Genomic DNA, 20235 nt, shown 5'->3' with positions numbered 1-20235 from the left:
AAAATTTTTTTAATGTTTACTTTTTCATAATGTTTATTTATTTTGAGAGACAGAGATAGCGTGAGCAGGGAAGGGTCAGAGAGAGAGGAGACACAGAAACCAAAGCAGGCTCCAGGCTCTGAGCTGTCTGCACAGAGCCCGACACGAGGCTCGAACCCACAAACCGTGAGATCATGACCTGAGACAAAGCCCGATGCTTAACCAACTGAGCCACCCAGGGGCCCCTTAATGTTTATTTTTGAAAGAGAGAGCATGAGCAGGGGAAGGGCACAGAGAGGAAGACACAGAATCCGAAGCAGGCTCCAGGCTCCGAGCTGTCAGCACAGAGCCTGACGCAGGGCTCGAACTCACAGGCTGTAAGATCGTGACCTGAGCCGAAGTCAGATTCTCAACCCACTGAGCCTCCCCACAGGAACCCCTTAAGACGCTCTGCTTTTAGTGTCTTCAGCCTGAGGGAAGACATGGGGGCTGCAGGGAGCTCTCTGTGCCTGCTTGTGTTCCTTATATCTCCAGAAAGATTTTTCACATTAGAAATACTGTGTTTCTGTCTGCTGTGTGACCGTTAGGGTTCTGTCCAGCTGAGTGGGGAGAGGGTCTGGCTCCCCATTCGCCCCCTTGCCCCACCTTCCAAAATGTCAGACATTTCTTAAAGGAGCCAAAGCTCTTTTCTGTAAGTATTTTGACACAGCTCCATAAAGTAAGGCATTTATATATTGGTTATAAAGAAAAAGGTCAGTGTCGGCATTCTCATGGAAGGTTTCTTACAAGTGGGACTTGAAATGGACCTTAAATGATTAATAGAAGTTGACTGAAGAGAGAATTTGGGTGAAGAAGAACAGAAAGGGCTGTTTTCCCAAATAGAGGGAAAAAATACCAACAGAGAGACCGTGTGTGTGGTGGGTTGGGATAGTCAAAACCAGGACTCGGGTTAAAAACTGGCAATAGCATGGACGAGGCATCGGGAACCAGCTCCTGGGAGTTCTTGACAGCCGCGCACGGTGCAGTGTGTTCCCACCTTCCCTTCCTTTCCTCGGCTGTCTCCCCTCTTGGACTTCTATCCTTATCTTTCCTTTCGTTTGTTTTGGTTGAAGGTGTCTCTTGTGATCTGTGACTTGGTGGCCTTCTATCTACTGTCCATGCCCTCTACACACCCCCAAACCCCCCTGGGCTCAGGCACAGATGCTGCCAGCCTGTCACCAGCCTAGCTCAGCAGAGCAAACTGCCTCTTGTTAGGATTAGTGTCTGATTCCAAACAGAAATCTGTTTGGTCATATGTGCTTCTCTGCAAAGCATTGAAGTCTTGTGACTTTAAAACTAAACTTCTGTGAAACGTTTGGATCTTTAATTCTGTTCACGGTCAAGGTTTTGGCCCGTGCGCTCACCGCCTCCCCACTAACGGTCTCCTGGCAGGCCGTTCTCGGCCATTGTGCGTTCCCAGACTGTTCAGAGTTCCACGTGGCCTGGAGTTTTCCACTCCCAGGGTCCAGGCACTGTGTCTGCTTCCTCAACCCCACGGAGCGTCCAGAGTCACATTTCCGTGCTCGTATCTGAAGCCCTTCACTTCTTCTCCTCTTCATATGTCTGGTGAATGTTGTATTTGAAGTACTCGTTTTTTTACACCTTCTTCCTGCCTTGGATCAGGGTGTGATCTCATTCTGCTGCTTGCTTCAGGGGCCCAGTGCAGAGGACGGCTTCCGTCCCGGGCCAGTGACCACATGTTTGCTGCGACGGGAGGAGAGCGAGCCCTTAACATTGCGTTCCAGGCCGTGCATTTGGGTCCGCTTTCCCCCACACAGTCAAGGGCTTTTCTTTCTTTTTATTTTTTAAATGTTTATTTACTTTTGAGAGAGCAGGAGAGACGGAGTGTGAATGGGGGAGGGGCAGAGTGAGAAGGAGACGCAGAGTCCGAAGCAGGCTCCGGGCTCTGAGCTGTCAGCACAGAGCCCGACGTGGGGCTCGAACTCATGAACTGTGAGATCATGACCTGAGCTGACGTCAGATGCTTCACCGCCTGAGCCGCCCAGGCGCCCCAGCACACAGAAACAGCTTAGCCGTCCGCGTCCTGTCACATAGCTCGGCTCTCAGCTGTCCTCCCAGAAAGCTGCTGCCCCCGATGCTCCTGGGACGAGAACACTGTGCGGGCACAGCGGAGACCTGGCCCCCGGTCGTTACTCACGCTGAGGCCCGGCTGATGGCAGCAGTTGAAAACGCTGGCCTCTCCAGGGGCGGTCAGTTGTCACCCACACTCCCCGCCTTCGAGTGCAGGGGAGCCGAGACGTCACCTGCCCTCTTGAGGGGAGTGTCGGAGCCTCTGCTCCCGCAGGTGCACTGTGTGACCACACACCCCACGGCCTGGGCAGGTGTCCCGGGGTACCATGAGCTCTCTGTCCTCCTCTAATGAAAATCGTGAGAACCTCACCAGTAGTGTTGAGATAGCCTCACCGACCGTCTGAGGAGCGGGTTCTGAGCCACCCAGACAGCTTTGTGCCGAGGCCCCCGGGGTGGACGGAGGTTGCGACCGTCACCCCGACTGCTGTGCGGAGGATCAGTTAGCCTGGGGCCCCTCGCAGCAGGGGCTCCACACCGAGGTACCCCGCCTGGCACTCAGAAGGGGCTCCCTGAATGCAGCTGAAGGCATTTGCAGCCTCTCTGGTGGCCCTCTGGTGACACTGATGGTTCCTCACCCCAGAAGTTGCTGCCTTCAGAAAGCAGTGAAGACAGACCTGTTTTTATGGCCACCTAGACGACCCTTCGTCTGAGCCTCCTGGTTGGGCTGAAGGCGACAATGCCCCTTCAGCCACGGTTGGGGACTCCGAGGTCTGGGAGTCAGGCCGCAGCTTTGGTTTCCCCTCAAAGCATCCGAGCTTACGTCACCAACTCTTCTTTTTCTTCCCAGCACTTAAGGTGTCCAGGAACGCCAGTTATCAGTTTGAACCACGGGCACATGGGCTGTAATGTAATGGCTTTTGCAGGTGGCTCGGGCTGTATACGAGGGGACCTAGTCTTGATCTCAACTTGTCGTCTGGATTCCAAATTAATCCAGAGAAGTAGTAAAGATAATGTAAATTACAGGTCTCTATCACACGTGCTTTCCATGATCTAGTCATGTGTGCATGGGAGCATGTCTGCACCTCCCCCAGTCCCCGGGCTTTCAGTTTTTCGAAAACGGGGAGGGACTGTGGTTCCAAAGGGAACGATGGCTGCGACACCGTGAAATCTGAGCCCGGTCGCATGTTCTAAATGAAATGGCTCCAAATACATGAGCAGGCAGTCTCGCTTCCGGAGCACCGCAGCTGCCCAAGAAGCAGGGCAAGAAAACACCGATCGGAAGCACTGGCTGACCCACAGGCCTCAGATTTAATTCTCCAAGGATGAGCAAGTGACTTCCCCAAGGCAGTTCTATAGGAAGCCCCCGAACTCCCCTCCCCCCACAGACGCCTACAGCCGCATCCAGAAAGTTCCCCTCTGTGTCTCCACAGCAAAGGGCAAGAAGACCACATCCAGACTGGGGGAGGGCCAGGGGCGCCAAAACCTCATCTCTGCGAGCGCACACAACAGGGAAGGAGCTCAGCAGCGGCTTCTCCCCTGGGGGGCAAGGGGTCGGTGCCCCACATCAGGCGCCGCAAGTGGTAAGATCTGCACCGGAGAGACAGGCCCAGAACGTCCAGCTGATTAGGAGGTGAACGGGGGGCTGCTATCCAGAGAACCCAAAGTGCTGTCGAAACCGAGATCACCTTTCAGAGAGCTGGCTTGCAGCCTCGCTCACCCCGACCCAGTGCAGACAGCAGTGTGACAAGTGCTTAGACTAGATGAGAAGGAAATTCCCTTGCTGACCTCAGAGCACCAGCTGCAGGGGGGACAGTCAAACCTCTCCTGGAGGAGAGGCACTGGTGAGGCCAGCTTTGCGTTCCCCACCCTCCGCTGGCAGCTCGCAGGGAGGGAGCGTCCAGCTGCCTTGGTGCAAGCCAGAAAGTGCCCGCGGGCCGGTGCCGTGCTCCTCTGTCCCAGGCCGTGAGTGCAGCATCATCCCGCCCCCAGCCAGTGTCCTCCTGCCCTGGTCCTGACACCCACTGGCAGGCTCATGTTCCCGCTGCCTTTCTGAAGATCTGCAAGTGTGCCCCGCCCCATACGCTCTCCACCCGCCTGGTTAAAGCCAGCAGGTGCACACAGTCTACACGGGGGATGCCCTTGGTCACCTGGCCCTAGTGCCAAGGGGGCTGGTGTTCTGAGCTCCATGGGAAGGTAACAACTAAGAATACAGTTCCTGGCAGGCCACCACCCCAGAGCACTGCACAGACAGTGGCATGTGTCCCTGGGGAAAAGGCCGCCAGCCTGCATCTCCCGCCTGAGCGATAGGCTTCCAGTTGCCCACACAGAGACTGATGAGCTGCTCCTAGGGAGCCCTGGCCTCCCCACAGATCTGCAGGGCCCCCAGGAAGGAACTTACACGTTTGTCTGGAGCCCCAGTTATCCTGTTGTCCAGGTGACACCTCCAAGATGTCCTGGCTGGTGGCCGGGACAGGGGTTACAGTTGTAACCCCACAGGACTCTCTCTCTTTGGATACTTTTTTTTTTTTTTTTAAAGAGAGAGAAGACGGAGCAGGGCAGAGAGAGAGAAGAGCCTAAGCAGGCTCCACACTGACACTGGGCTTCAGCCCATAATCATGAGATCGTGACCTGAACTGGAATCAAGGGTTGGGCACTCGGCTGACCGAGCCGCATATTTTAAAAGCTCTTGGCCTGAGGAATTTCGCCTCTAATTGCCTGAACTCGGTGCTAAATGAGATTCCTCCCCTCGGAACACAGACAGGCTGGCGCGCTGTCAACAACGGGCACACCAAGAACAAAGCAGGCAGTTTAGACCATCCCAAAGGTTCAAGAGAGAACCATGAGCTAGGGCAAGGTTGAATGAGAAGCTTTATCATCTTCATGGGCCAATCCTTCAAGACAGAGAGGGCGCCGTTTCGTCTAATACCTAGAAACACACGGAAAATCAAGCAAAGGGAGGAAACAGAGAAATATGCTCCAAATGAAACAACAAGACAGAATCTCAGAAAAGACCTTAATGATACAGAGGTTTGTAAATCTACTGATAAAAGAATTTAAAATAATGGTCAATATAAAGATGATTGCCGAACTTGGAGGAAAAATGGATGAACACAGTGAGAAAGAAAATGTAAGAAAGGACCAAACAGAAGTCACAGACCTGAAGAGAAAGGCAACTGAAATATGCTACAGGGCTGCAGCAGCAGGCGAAGTGACACATTAAAAGGCTCAGCGAGCTGGGAGACAGGGCAATGGGACTCATCCAGGCAGAGACGCCAAAAGAGAAAAGAATTTTCAAAAACGAAGATACCTTAAGACATCAAGTAGAATCACATTTACATTGTAGGGTTCCCAGAAGGAGAAGAAAGAGAGGGGCAGAAAATCCCCCTGACCTGTGGGGGGAAGCGGGCCTCCAGATCGAGGAGTCCCAGAGAGATCCACACCCACACACGTTGTAATTAAATGTTTAAAAGTTAAGGACAGAATCTTAAAAGCAGCAAGGGGAAAATAAGATGTTCCATACAAGGGGAACCCCGTAAGGCATCAGATTTCCAAGCAGGAGCTTTGCAGACCAGAAGAGACTGACCGGACATACTCAAAGTGCTGGAAGGAAAACACTTCCAGCCACAAATCCTGTACCCAGCAACGTTACCATTCAGAATTGAAGGAGAGAGAAAGGGCTTTCCAGACAAAGCTAAAGCACTCAGCACTACTAAACCAGCTTTTCAAGAAATGTTAAAGGGACTTCTTTAAGCTAAAAAGAAATGGCAGTGATTAATAAGAAAACTTGTGAAAGTAAAAATCTCATGAGAAAAGCTAAATCTACAGCAAAAATAGTGGATTCATTCACTTACGAAGCTAGAATGGAGATTAAAACACAAAATTAGCAAAATCAGGGGCGCCTGGGTGGCTCAATCCTAAATGTAAGTGTCTGACTTCTGTTCAGGTCATGATATCACAGTTTGTGGGGTTGAGCCCCGCACTGGACTTTGTGCTGACAGCTCAGAGCCTGGAGCCTGCTTCAGATTCATTCTGTCTGTCTGTCTGTCTGTCTCTCTCTCTCTGCCCCTCCCCCACTCATGCTCTCCCTTTCTCAAAAATAAATTATCAATAAAAAGATGTAAAATGTGACATCAGAAGCAGAATGTGGGGGTGGGGTTAAAAGTGTAGAATTTTGGAGTGTGTTCACATTTAAGTTCCTATCAAAGTAAACTGTTGTATACATAGGAAAGTATATGGGGCTTATGGCAGCCACACAACAAAAGCTTATAGTGAACACGCAAAAGAAAGTGACAAAGGGAGTTAAGCATAACACTGAAGAAAGTCCTCAAACCACAAGGAAAGTGAGACAAAGAAACAGCAACTTCAAAAGTAGCCAGAAAACAGTTAACAAAATGGCAGTCAGTACATACCTATCAGTAATTACTTTAACTGTAAACAGACTGCATTCTCCAATCAAAAGCGTGGCTGAATACATTTTTAAAAAGACATCTGTAGACTGCCTGTCAGTAACTCACTTCAGAAGTAAAAACCCTGGAAACGAAGGGCTGGAAAAATCTATTTCATGCAAATGGAAACAAAAAGCTGGCATAGCTGTGCTCTTCGGACAAAACGGACTTTAAGGACAAAGAGGGGAACTCCGGAGTTCCCGCAAGAAGAGACCAGAAGACACAACACCATGCGGAGTCAGTCCAGCAAGAAGAGACATTTATAAACACACGTGCACCCAGCGATGCACCAAAATATATAAAGCAACTGCTAACCAACCTGAAGGCAAAAATTACAGCAGTACTTACATTAATGGTTAGATCATCTAGACAGAAAATAAACATCAGCCTTTAAGGACACACCAGATCAGAAGGGCTTAATATATACAGGACATATGTCCCAAAGCAGAATAAACATTCTTATCCAGCACACCCAGAACATTCTCTAGAATAGATCACATACTAGGCTGCAAAACAGATCTCAGTAAATTCAAGAAGGTTGAAATCATTTCAGACATCTTTTCTTAACCCCAATAGTATGAAATTAGAAATCGGTTATAATTATAAGGAAGCTAGAAAAACTACAAGTACGTGAGATTAAACACGTTACAGAACAGCGCCGGGTCCTAGAAGAAGTCAGAAGGTGAAAATACTTAGAAATAAATGAAAACAAATACCCAAATCTGTGAGATGAGCAAAAGTGAGAAGTTCATAATGATACAGGTTTACCTCAAGAAATAAGACACATCTCAAACAATATAACTTTGCACCTAAAGAAACTAGGAAAAGAACAAACAAAGCCCAAAGTTAGTACAAGGAAGAAGATGAAGATGAGAGCTGGAACCGAGGAGATGGAGACTAACAGGATAATGGGAAAGATACATTAAACTAAGAGCTAGTTCTTTGAAAAGAGAAACAAAGCCTTTAGCAAGACTCCTCAAGAAAAAAGAGAGGGCTCAAATAATTTCAGAAATGAAACTTAAACTGATACCATAAAAATACAAAGGATCATAAGAGACTATTACGAACAGTTATATGCCAACAAATTGCGTAACCTCGGAGAAGTGGATAAATTTATAGAAACACAATTTTCCAAGACTGAACCAAACAGAAAGAAAACCTGAATACACCAGTTATTAAGATTGAATCAGCAATCCAAACAAACAAAAGTCTGGGGCCAGAAGTCTTCACTAGTGAATTCTACCAAACATTTAAAGAGTTAATATCTACCCTTCTTAAACTCTTCCAAAACTGGAGGGGAAGGAACGCTTTAAACTCAATTTATGAGGCCAGTATTACCCTGATACGCAAACCAGACAAGAACGACAAGAAAAGAAAATTGAAAGACAACATCCCTGCTGAGCACAGATGTAAAAATCTTGAACAAAATATCAGCGCACCACATTCAGTAATACGGTAAAATGATCATACACCACAGTGAGGTGGATTTAGTCCAGGGATGCAGGGATGGCTCAACATCCACATTAATCAACACGATGCACCACACTGACCAAATGAAAGACTGACGTCGAATGATCATCTCAGAAGATGCAGTGAAAAGCATTGGACAAAACTAAACATCCACTTATAAAAACTCTCAACAAAGTAGGTACAGAAAGCGCGTACTTCAATGTAACAAAGGCCATACACAACAAACCTACAGCCAACATCCTACTCAATGGTGAAAAGCTGAAACCAGGAACAGGACAAAGATGCTCACTCTCACCACTCTTATTCAATATAGAATTGAAAGTCCTCGCCACTGCAATTAGGCAAGAAATAAAAGGCATACAAATTGAAAAGAAAGAAACAAAACTGTCCCTATTTGCAGATGACATAATACTGGGCATAGAAAACCCTCAAGACTCCACAAAAACAGTGTAAGAATTGACCAAGTCAGTGAAGTTGTAGGATACACAATCAATAAACAAAAGACCTGTAGTGTTTCTATATGTGAATAACAAACTATCTGAGAAATCAAGAAAATAACCCCAATTACATTTATATCAAGAAGAATAAAGTAACGTCAAGGAGATGAAAGACCTTACACTGAAAACTGTAAGACATTAATGAGAGAAATTGAAGAAGCTACAGATAAATGGAAAGATGTTTCATACTCATGGATTAGAAGAATTAATATTGCTAACTCCCCATGCTAACCAAAGCAATCCACAGATTCAGTGCCATTTCTATCAAAATACCAATGGCATTTTTTACAGAACTAGAACAAGCAATTCTACAATTTATGTGGAACCCCAGAAGACCCCCAATACTCAAAGCAATCTTGAGAAAGTCCAAAGCCAGAGGTATCACACCCCCTTATTTTAAATTATACTGCAAAGCGATAGTAATCCAAACAGTTTGGTACGGGCACTAAAACACGCGAATCAATGGAACAGAATCAAGAGCCCAGATATGAACCCTCCTATATATGGTCCGTTAATTTTTGACAAAGGAAGCAAGAATATATGATGAGGGAAAGACAGGCTCTTCAGTAAATGGCGCTGGGAAAACTGGATAGCTACATGCAGAAGAATGAAACAAGACTGTTATTTTATACCATATACAAAAGTTAACTCAATATGGATTAAAGACATGAAGATCTGAAACCATAAGACTAGAGGAAAACGTAAGTGGTAAACTCCTTGATATCGATCTCAGTGATGGTTTTGGTTTTTTTTTAATTTAACCCCAAAGGCAAGAGAAAAGCAAAAATAAGCAAGATGGGGGGCACCTGGGTGGCTCAGTTAAGCATCCAACTCTTGATCTCAGCTCAGGTCCTGATCTCAGGGTTCGTGGGTTCAAGCTACGCATTGGGCTCCTCACTGACTGCACAGAGCCCGCTTGGGATTCTGTTTCTCCCTCTCTCTGCCCTTTCCCTGCTCTCTTTCTCCTGAGCTCTCAAAAATAAACTTTTTTAAAAAAGATGTTTATACATGTATATGTATGGTAGAATAGCACTCGGCCATAAAAAAAAAATCTTGCCTTTTGCAACAACATGGATGGACTTAGTGGATGTTATGCTAAATTAAACAGACATAAAAAGACATATTCCACTTATATGTGGAATCTAAAAAATAAACAAAACCAAACCCAGACTCCTAGACAGAGAACAGGCTGGTTCTCTGAGGGGGAGGTGGGTTGGAGTAGGGAGCAAAATAGTAACGGAATCCGGAAGTACAAACCTGTGGTTACAAAACAAGTCGTGTGGCTTTAATGAACAGCAAGAGGGGTGTGATCAATAATATTACATTAGTTTTGGTGACATGTGATAACTAGCTATACTCTGGAGGTCCCTTTGCAGCGCATACAAATGTCGAATCACCAAGTTGCACAGCTGAAACTGATATTTTATGTCCATTCTACCACAGGTTTTTTGTTTTTTAAGCTATGCAAATGACTTAGCTGTCACTGCATCGGGGCAGGACTCCTAACACTGAGGTATCCACAGTGATGGTCTTAAAGGTTAAGGGAGGGTAAGTCAGTGCTGAAGAGCCACCCACAGTTCTTCTGCCCTAGTGCAGTGGGAAAGCAGGAAGTCAGCTTCAAGTGTCCTGGGAGACATTTGCAAGACTTGTAGTGAGAAAATCATAAATGGAGACGGTTTTTAAAAATTACGGCAGATACGCAACCAATAGAAGTAGAGGAGTGGTGTCTTCCATTAGCTTTAAAGTAGATTATAACATCCGCTCGAGAAACTTAAAACTGATAGATTACTAGATCCGATAGTTTTCAACTTTTGGGGAGTCATAAACTCCATTGAGAATGTGATTGGGGTCCCTCTCCAGGAAAATGAGCACACAGAACTTGGCATGCAACTTCAGGGAACGAATATGCACTAGACCCTAATCTAAGACCCCCTGAATTAGAGCATTTCTATAAATCCTAACCTGTGACACACTCCATGGCTCAGTGTTCCCAAACACAACAATGGAATCTGAAGATCAGATGTCAGACTTCGGATTTTCTTCCTCTAGATTTTTAGTACGTGGCATGCACCGTGTGAAAGTAAAACAAAAAAAGAAAAATTCTACTTTTAACTTCAATTCTTGGTCCGAGAGAAGCCCGATGTTTAATTTTAAAAGTCACTGGTGAGCTGAGTATCATCTTCATAAACAGGTAGCAGGCTCGGCCCCGGCCCGGCCCCACTCCAGGCTCACGGGAAACGCTAACGGAGGCGCAGGCACTAGTCCACACTCTCGCACCCTCTGATTGCATTGCCGAGAATGCCCCGCTGGCCCTGGAAGGACTAGCCGCTTACAGTCCCCTCAGCAGTTTTATGCCCAGGGTTCACTGACTACAGTTTGGAAAGCGCAGGACCCAGAATCACCAACCAGGAAACAGTCTGGCTGTCTCCCTAAAGTACTTTTCATCCGCATAGGAAGAGCACATGTGTATGGTAAGCTCACGATGAGTTCCCGATTCGGGTTACGTGGGTGTGGCTCTCTGTGGTTTTCCGTGCCCTCTGCACGCAGCCTCCGGTGTACCTGCAAGGCCTCTGGCACTGCCTCTAACCCCAAACGGGAAACGCACGTGTCTCCTGTACCAGGAATCCAGGACTCCGGCGTCCCGCTCCTTAGCCGGGAGGGGGAAGTGGGGACAGCTTGTCTGTCTTCGCTGTGCTCGATGCGGCAACCTCGCAGCTGGGCATCTTAGTGAAAGCAGAATCGTGACTGATGCGTGGGAGGCAGTCTCGGCCACAGTCTCCTTGCCACGCACAGGACAGGCTGGTTCTTTGGACAGTTGTTCGTTCCCGTTGTCGAAGGGGAAGGGGGTGCGTAAGCAGTCTTCCCTCTGCCCGCCCCGGGCGCCTTCCTGGGAGGCCTGTGGACAGATGCTCTGGTGGTAACTCGGCCCCTGCTCCGAGGCCTCCCTGAACCGAGGCGGACTGGGAGCTGGAACTGAGGAGGACGGGCACCCAGCACCGAGCCCGCCGCGGCTCTGCCTGGGGACTGACGGAGTCCCTCCCTTCCCTCCAAAGCCTGTTGACAGTCCACAGCCGTTAAAGCTTAGTGATGTCCTCCGAGGACCGGGGCTCATGGCAGGATTGCACACTCGGTTGAATGTTAATATGTTTTCCTTTTGTGCACTGCTCCCTGCAGAGAACGTGATCGACGGGCAGGACTACGAAGTGATGATGCAGATCGACTGTCAGGTGATGGACACCCGGATTCTGCACATCAAGAGCTCGTCCGTCCCGCCGTGCCTCCGGGGCCTCCGGGGCCAGCAGAGGAATCAGACCAGCACCACCTTCGGCTCCGCTCCGGCGGCCACGGAGGCGGCCCACGGCGTCCACACCATCCCGGAGTCGCTGCAGTAGTCCTCTGGGGCCGCGAGGGACCGTGGACTCTGCCGGACCCAAGAGCGGGGCGACTCGCGCCCCTGCCCGGCTTCTCACAATGGGGCTCAAGGGCTGGAGAAAAGCCATTTCTCACCGTCTGCCCTGCACTGAAATCCAGGCCCCGGGGACGCGGTGTTTCCGTGGCAGCTGTGACCCCGGACTCCGGTGCTGCCCGGGCGGGCTGTCGGCTGTACTTCCTAAATAGCTTTTTCTTCCGTGTGTCTGTTGTGTTTAAATAGTCATCTTTTCGGTAAGCCCCCTGCCCCCTTCTCTGCCATTTCACCTCTTGATAGATTTTATTTTCGACTTACAGCACAGCGGTGTTTCCACCGCGGAGCTCTCTCCATAACGTCCCGCGGCTCCGCTGTGGCCCTTGTGCTGATTGGAAAACAGATTTCAGGACAGAAACAGCCAAAAAATACCCCCCAAAAAGGTCAAAATAATTCGGAGCTTTAGGCAAAAGGGGGAAACAATTTGGATCCTTACCTGGGGGTTGTGGCTCACGGGGGGACACTGACTGTAAGTGACTGTGTCAGGCGCCAGAGGGCGGGTGGGTGGCGGGTCGGGGAGAGGGACCCAGAGGAGAAGGGGGGCCGCACGCCAAGGGGCCAGCTCTGCTAACACACGTGTTTAAAACACGGCAGGTTTTGATGTGATTGGAGTTTAAGGTTAAAGCCACGGCAGCCGTTTCCCCTGCGGCCGCTGAGCGGCAGCACACGTGCCTGTCTGGTCCCCTCACCGGCCCGGGGCGGGTTCCGCGAGGACCCGGGACAAATCCTCCACTCTCACCGCGAGTTCCTACCCACTGCCCACCGTCTGCTAACAGGATGCGGGATCCAGCCCGGAACACGGAGGGTGGCGTGAAGCAAACACGTTTTCTGCTCTTGAGAACTGATGAGTGTTTGCCCCTCAGGCCCGTGCGGACAGGCGCTCGGGCTCCTGTCCAGCGCGTGCATCTCGTGTGCAGCAGTGACTTTGTTTCTCCAGTGAAAAGACTGTGAAGGAGTTAACTTATTTTCCTCCCATGTTTAAAAAAAGAGAAGAAAAGAAATAGCCCTTCTGTGTGTCCTTTATATCTTCTTGTACCTCGACGGCCTTTTCTCTGATGTTCCACCTGTGGTTTCTCAAGCGAGTCTTCCTTATCCTCGTCCTGCGGAACCTTGCAAACACTGCTGCTCACCCTGATCCGCCGGCCTCGCCGGAGCACCGCCCCTCCCGTCCGCGCTCGTCCTGCAAGTGCCCAGGGGCCGGCCGTGTGGCCGTGCGCCGTCTGCCCGCACAGCCGGGCCCGGTCCGGGACCGGAAGACTCGCTCACGCTCCCAGCTCTGGCCAGCGACGGCCCCTGACCGAGCTGGTGACGCTCTCCGAGGAAATCAGTTTAACTCTCGTACTGGGCGGGGGGGTGGGGGCGCGCTCTGCTGCCCGGGTGCCCGGCGGTCTGCAATTGGCCGTGATAATGAGCCTCGCTCTGCCCCACGCGCCAGCCTCCCAGAGTCCGGGGCACATCCCGGGGGCATCGGTTTCCCGGGACACCACCCAGGACAAGAGGGTCGTGCGGACAAGACCTGCAGGTGGCGTGTGCCGCCGGCCCCCCGAAGGCCTCCCTCCAGGTGGCCGTGCAGGTGAGGACAGCCAGGAGGCACGACCGTCCCCGGCGGCATGGGAGCTGGCCCCTCGGTGTCCTCGACTTGATGTGTGAAGACGCGGGAGCGGGCTTCTCAGGACACAGCTTCAGGACGCGGTGGACACCTGTGATTCCGGACTGCCGTTGAAGCCCGTACCAGTCCCCGGGCCCCAGGGTGGTTCTGGCCGGACGTGTGCAGGGCTCCCGCCGGCAAGGCCTGTCGGGAAAGAGAATGTGGCTACGCCCCATGGGTTGGTAGCCAAGCTGGGGTTTTTGGTTTGGTGTCTCCGTGACATCACCTTTTGGGGGTTGCAGCCAGGAATTCTGCCCCAGAGTAGGTATGTATATGTAGCATTTTAATTTATTCAGTTTTGATTGGGGTTTTGCAAGCTTGCGGGACCCTTCGTGACCAGAGCGGGCAAGTCCACCTGGCCGGCTCGGGGCCTGTGGCCCCTGGGCCGCCCGCTGCTGTCTGGGTAAGTGATGGGGGGTGGCCAGGAACGTTCCTTCCACCTCGCGGCAGATCCCGCGATTCTGGGCTTTTAGTGGAATTGGAGGTTTCCCCGTGCGAGCTGCAGAGTCAGACTTGGGGCTCCTTCCCCGGGGGCTCCACTCGCTCAGGACAGACCCACGGCCACGTTAGGGTGGTGTGGACAGCCTCTCTGCAAAGTGAGGATTTGTAAAAGGATCATCTTGAATCCAGGTTTACAGAAGCTTAGCATTAGATTATAGAGTGGGGTTTGTCTTTTCACAAGGAAAAACAAAAAACAAAGCTAACTTTTTTCCAAATGACGGCAGCCTCCATCCCCAAGCTGGCGTGGCCTTGCCTTTCCTTGTTAGCAAGGAGACGACGCAGAGGTGTTTGAAAGCAGCGATGTTCTGTGAGTCATTCTTGAATGTTCTGAACAAACGTTGCTTAGAAACAGACAAGCAGCTTGGGATTCGAATGGATTTTTCGATCTTTAAAGAGATGCTGTCCCAACTAAGCCTTCCTGCCTGGACTCTTCCCGCCAGGGCAGGGGCCCCAACCAGACCGCCGTGGCTGTGGCGCTGGGAGCCCCGGACACGGGACAGCGGTCCAGCCCCCGCGGCCTCTGCACTGCTGTCTGACCCTTGCCGTGTTACTAAAGCTCAGGTCATGAAACGTGGCAGGAAAATAAGCACAGGGAGAAACCCCTGTTCGACTTTAAAAGCATCCCCTGCTTTCCTACCCATTAGGAGTAGCCCCTTTTCTCTGACAAGCCAGAGAGAGACCCCCTCCCCCATCCCCTCCAGTCCAACTGCCTGCAAGCTGTCCCCCCGGGAAAGCCCTGTCTCCACCGCGTACCGATGGGCCGACTCCAGGCTCCCGCAACAGACCCGCGGGAGCGGAAGCTCAGGTGAAGCCTCTCAACCCGCTGCTCTGTATGAACCCGCCTCTCCAGGACGGCTGCCGACGCCGGGATCGGTGGGCGCGCGTCACCGCCTGCGCACCCACACGCCCAACCCGAACGCTGGTCTCGCCCGTCCTGCGTCCTGATTTACACAAATGAGGATCCTTGCTGCTAATACGAACACTAATTATTTAGGTTAAAGCCTAAAGAAAGGAAATGTGAGAAACGTTCATTCCTACCCTAGTAACATTTGGGGAGGAGGCAATTTCTGTGCGTCCCCCACGCGTAGGGGTTGTGGTCAGCTTTTTATTTTCTAGGGAAACAGGCTGCTGGACCTTCCAGAGGATGTTGCTGGAGTCTAGATGGAACTATGCACATAACAAATGCCATTTTCTGTTCCCTGAAAACAGAAATCCGAATGTATCCTGTTAACTTCTCTATTTTTCGTGACTAAGCTGAAAACAAAGTCTATTTTAGATAAGTCTAGAACTGTGAGCAGTTTGTTCTAAATGGCTGTGACACCTGTCGGTTGGCTGTCAGAAGGTGTAAAAAGCAGGACAGGCATCTCGATCTGGGAAGCTGGTCCCACGTGTGGATCAGGCTGCGGCCGGCCGCTGGCGGAGAGCGGGCCCCGGTCTCAACACAATGGTTTGCTCACTTGAAGTATTAAAGTGCAGCCCATCGAAGACTGCATTATATTAGATTGGGGGAACCGAGAAGTGAATAAATCCTAGTCTCTTCATCTGCCAAGGTCAACAGCACACTGTGCTGCTCTTTGCACCCAGTGCAGTTGGCGACCACCGATTAAACCTGGGGGCGTGAGATGCCCCCAGGCGGGAACCCCAGAGAGAGGGCAGGGTTGCCTCACAGGAAACGCAGACCGGACCATTCCCCTCTCGCTCGACCCTGACTTCCGGGCGGGCCACCTGGGTAAGAGACGAGGGGGACATGGGACTTCAGGTGAAAGCTGTCCCGTGTGGTGGCTGTAAGACACCAGTAGCTTACTTCCCTCCACGGTGACCAGCGTGGTGGGGCGGAGGCCGCCATGCTTCCCCCTGGGAGCCCGGCGGCCCGAGAAGAGCGTGCTCGCCAAGCACGGCAGCAGCTTGCCTTCCCAGGTCGTGTCCGCGCCGACCGAAGGACAGGTGACAGGTGAGGGGACACGGCCGCCGTTCTCTCCAGTGATGGTTACATCGGTTCACGATGCGCAAACGACACCAGATTTCTGTGCTTTTACGCAAGTCTTTATAAGGCCGTACGTGTTCTTTGTCTAAGATGCGAATAAAAAATTTTTAAACCTGCCGTATTTTGTTGTGTATAGACAGAGAAGACAGACCCAAAATGAAGCTCAGTGTTGAGGGATTGGTAACGAGAATGGAAACCTGAAAAGGTTCCGGGGTCGTTACTGTTTAGACGGAAACAACAGGAGGCTTTTCCACTCCGACCCCCCCAACCCCCACCCCTACCCCCGCCACGGAGCTGGTCCCTGCAGACTGACGGCAAAGGGTCCGTCCAGGGGTGGTTGGCGCAGGTGCTCCCCGAGCGCCCCACATAAGCCTCAGATGCGCCTGAGGCTCAACGGTCCTACTGTCCTGTTTTAGCACCCCCAACAACCCTGTCACTAACATGGTCACGTGACCAGGAAGCAGTGTAGCCAGTATTTGGACCCAGGCTTGACTCCAGCACGGATTCTCGGCCACCATCCTGTTTCCACCTCCGGGGACACAGATCCCATACCGGTCCTGCCCCGAAAGGGCTCGCAGTTGGCCTGCGGAGCCAGAGACCAAAATGCACAGAGTAATGGCAGGGTTCTCCTGGGGACCAAACTCCACTTGGCTCCAAAGACACTTAAACAGACCCTGGGAAAGCGAGACACCGCCCCCCCGCCCGCCCCAGGTCCCCTTTTCTGCCGAGAACGCAGACGCTGGAAGATGGGCTGAGCGGCAGAAAAGAGGGATCGAGCCACATGGCGTGGTGTCTGGGCGCTGGAGCCCCGGAAGAGGGGTCACGGAAGGGCTCCCTGGTGGCAGGAAGTCAAAGGACTTTTACAAAATGCATTAAAATGTAAGTACTCTGGGGGGGAGCCTGGGTGGCTCAGTCTCGTGAGCTCAGGTCATGATCTCACGGTTTGTGAGTTTGAGCCCCGCACTGGGCCCTGTGCTGTCAGTGCAGAGCCCGCTTTGGATCCTCTGTCCCCCTCTCTCAAAAATAAACATTAAAAAGAAAGGAGGGAGGGAGAGAGAGAGGAAATGCGCCTTCCACCCTAACCTTCAGGGAGCGACGTAAACGGAGGGCTTGGCGTGGCGGGACGAGTGACGACAGTGCGTACACGGTACCGCAGAGAACTCAAAACCCAGGCACCAGTGAGGCCGCAGAGGTGAACAGGGAACCAGAACTCGCCCCTCCGCCACCAGGTCCCCCAGGGATTGTCCCGGGACCTCCCACTGTATGTGGGATACGGGTTCCAGCCAAGTCCTGGATCGCGGCAGATAACCACGTTTGGATTGCACAACACGGTGCCGTAAACAGGGCTCCTCTCGCACGCCGTCTGCAATTTCCCGAACTGTTCCTCTCGCTAGACGGTCAGACCGCTCCCAGGGCCTCACAGCCCCAGCAGAGGGTCTGGCCTGTCTCGCTCCATCACACCCGTTTGGGGCGAGCGGTACACAGAGGCTGGAAGGGAATCCAGCCCTCGGTTCCCCACAGCTGGCTCGGACCGAGGACGTCACCCCCGCCAGACCGTGTGCTCAGCGTTTACAGGATCAGCTCGTTAGGTTTCACAGCCCCTGTGACAGGCCCGTCATCCACGTGTTCCAGATAAAGAAACTGGCACAGGAGATTCAGGACCTCACGACTAGCTCATAGAGCTGGGGTTTGAAACAAAGTCTCTCGTGGTTTTAAACCCACGTTCCTTCTGTGCCATGGAGCCGTTCACCTTTAAAACCACTAAGGACGCAACAGGTGGCGACATAGAGAGGTAGATCACAGGCAACGAGGGCTCTGAGGCAAGTTCAAGAACAGGGGACAACAGCTGAGAGGCCGTGAGCTCCAACGGTGCCGGCAGGTCTTCCACGAGCCACTGCCCTCCAAGGCCACTATGGCTTGTGTGTGGAGCACACAGTGGGGGTGGGGGGCACCCTGCTTCTCCTGCACCTCAATCCCCGTGGTCTTCACCCCAGAAGTTACCTGGGGGGGGGTGGTGAAGGCCAGCGGGGGGCTCTCATAACCAAAAGCCCTCGCCTCAGCTGACCTTCCCACGCTGCTCATGTCCAAGAGCCCAGTGGGACGCTGAGCCCTGTCCCCGGGGTGCATCCAGTGCCTCCTCTTTGGATCACAAGTTCTGTCTTTACAAAGGTGTCGCTGCAGGATTAACTTGTAGGGCGGATGCAGAGCCTGAGATGGTGAAGGGCAGTTCTGCACAAGATCATGGAGCTCTGGCCCCGCACTGAAGTGTTTTCCCCAGGAAGGACAGATCTAGAAGCGAGACGAGGCATGTCCATATTCAGAAATGGGTCATCTTGGGGTGCCAGGGGTGGGGGTGGGGGAGCTTGGTAGGTAAAGCATCCGACTTCAGCTCAGGTCATGATCTCACAGTTTGTGGGTTCGAGCCCTGCATTGGGCTCTGTGCTGACAGCTCAGAGCCTGGAGCTGCTTCGGATTCTGTGTCTCCCTCCTTCTCTCCCTTCTCTCTTCCCAGCTCAAGCTCTTTCTCTCTCTCTCAAAAATAAATATTAAAAAATAAAAATAATTCGGGCTCATCCACACCGCCTGAGCTCCCGGGGGACCTGCGTTCTCAGGCTGCAATCCTGCACAGACAGTGGGCAAGAGGTAGTGACCCCAAAACTGACATTCGCCACAGATGCTAAGTGTCGGGCCAGACGCCCCGGGGACCTGTGGGAAACAGTACAGATGAACCGGACAGTCCCCCTTGTCCTCTGAGGCCTGTGAATGAGGCCTCTTCGGCGGGTCTGTGTGGTCGCCGTTCCCACGGAGGCGTCGAGACCCTCCAGAGGAGGGCGAGGTCTCTGGGCAGCCGCGCACTGAGCCCGGCCACAGTCAGGCAGCTCCGGGAGGGCGCTGGGCGGAAGGTTCGCTGGCCAGAGTCTGTCGTGGCTGCAGAGCTCACCCACTCACTTGGCTGCTGGTCCTCAGGCCAAAATAATGCATGTCTCCACACGGTCTCCGATTTCCTGGCGGCGCCGGGGGTCCCCTCTGCCAAGTACCTTGTTCCCAGCAGACCCCGCAGTCACCCCTTCCGGCCCGACGGCCTCACGGAACAGACTCCCAGCAGCCCCCACGCCACTGGCCTGGCAGTCTCCATCAGATCCTCAGCACGAGGCAAGCTGGAAATCCGTCTTAATTTGAAGAGTAGGAGCAGGAAAGATGCTGGAACATTTAGCCTCTGGTTAAATGGCTCCAGGGGTCACCCCTCAGGTGAACACAACTAGAGGCGCACTGGGTGCTAATTCCGTCTCCCCCAGATTTAGAACCTGGTGCAAGTCAGCAAAGCATGAACAGCCCAAGCACGGGAAGGTCTGCGCCCAGAAAGATGGATGGGGGGTGTGGGGGGCGGGTCCTCGTAGCAGCATCTTGTCCTTGTCCTTCCCAAACGCGCGTCTGCAATGGCGTGTGTGTGCCTGTCGCCCCTGCAGGCATTTTAGGCCAAATCGGTACTTTTTGTTGCGTTGAAGTGCTGAGTATTTAGAAAGCCACTGACAGACCCGGTCTTTCCTGGAGTGTCCGTGACAGACTGGCACTTGTCACTTGCGTTGGCACATCCTAGCTACGTCACCCCAGGCAAGCATTCACGGAGCCTGTGCGACGCAGGACACGTGCTGCCCGGTTCAGAGGCCAGACCGCAGGGGCCACGGGGGGCCTGCCCTCCCTCAGCGGTGGGGCGGTGGCTGTCCGCGTCCCCCGGGATCCCCTCCGATCCCAGCCCGTGGCAAGCCAGAAGTGAACCCGGAAAGAGGCTGTGGGTCTGCGAGCACGGCCTCCACCCTACCGTGGCAGCAGCACTTTAGAATTTGCTAGAATTGCAACCTCTCTGGCCCCAGCCCAGACCTACTGAGTCAGCCTCAGAGCCTGAGCCTGGCAATCTGTGCTTTAAGCCTTCCAGAGGATTCTGATAGGGGATGGAGAACCACCCATGTAGATGCCTGTCGGAGAGCCCGGAGGAGGGAGAGGCCTGGGCTCCTGCCATCACTAGGGCTTTGTGGCAACACCAGGAAAGAATTTCCTGTTGTCACTCCCTTTCTGAAAGTCCACGGGGGTCACATCTTGAATGTCCCCAGGGTCCCACTCCCGGTCGGTCGGATCACCTGCCCAACCCCCACCCCGGCCCCTGCTACTGCCAGTGGCCC

The 20235-nt window shown here is 52.4% G+C and overlaps 1 protein-coding gene and 1 long non-coding RNA gene across 4 annotated transcripts in view; one reads left to right on the top strand and one right to left on the bottom strand.

Moving 5' to 3' along the window:
* ATF6 (activating transcription factor 6) overlaps positions 1-12095 on the top strand; it is a 185037-nt gene extending 172942 nt beyond the window's left edge. For all 3 annotated transcript variants that reach the window (XM_029935730.1, XM_029935732.1, XM_029935729.1), the window contains exon 16: positions 11636-12095. In XM_029935730.1, the coding sequence (XP_029791590.1) occupies positions 11636-11853 (218 nt within the window). In that variant the 3' untranslated portion in view covers positions 11854-12095. The remainder of the gene's footprint in view (positions 1-11635) is intronic.
* Positions 12096-13842: 1747 nt separating this feature from the next.
* On the bottom strand, positions 13843-14396 carry LOC115288419. The gene is made up of 2 exons (XR_003906996.1): positions 14278-14396; positions 13843-14161 (listed from the first exon to the last, which is right to left on the bottom strand). It is a non-coding gene; the product is annotated as an uncharacterized LOC115288419 (long non-coding RNA).
* Between the last annotated feature and the right edge of the window lie 5839 nt (positions 14397-20235).

This window comes from Suricata suricatta, chromosome 3 (assembly GCF_006229205.1).
Source record: "Suricata suricatta isolate VVHF042 chromosome 3, meerkat_22Aug2017_6uvM2_HiC, whole genome shotgun sequence".
NCBI lineage: Eukaryota > Metazoa > Chordata > Mammalia > Carnivora > Herpestidae > Suricata > Suricata suricatta.
This window is presented reverse-complemented; position numbering and strand designations above follow the sequence as displayed.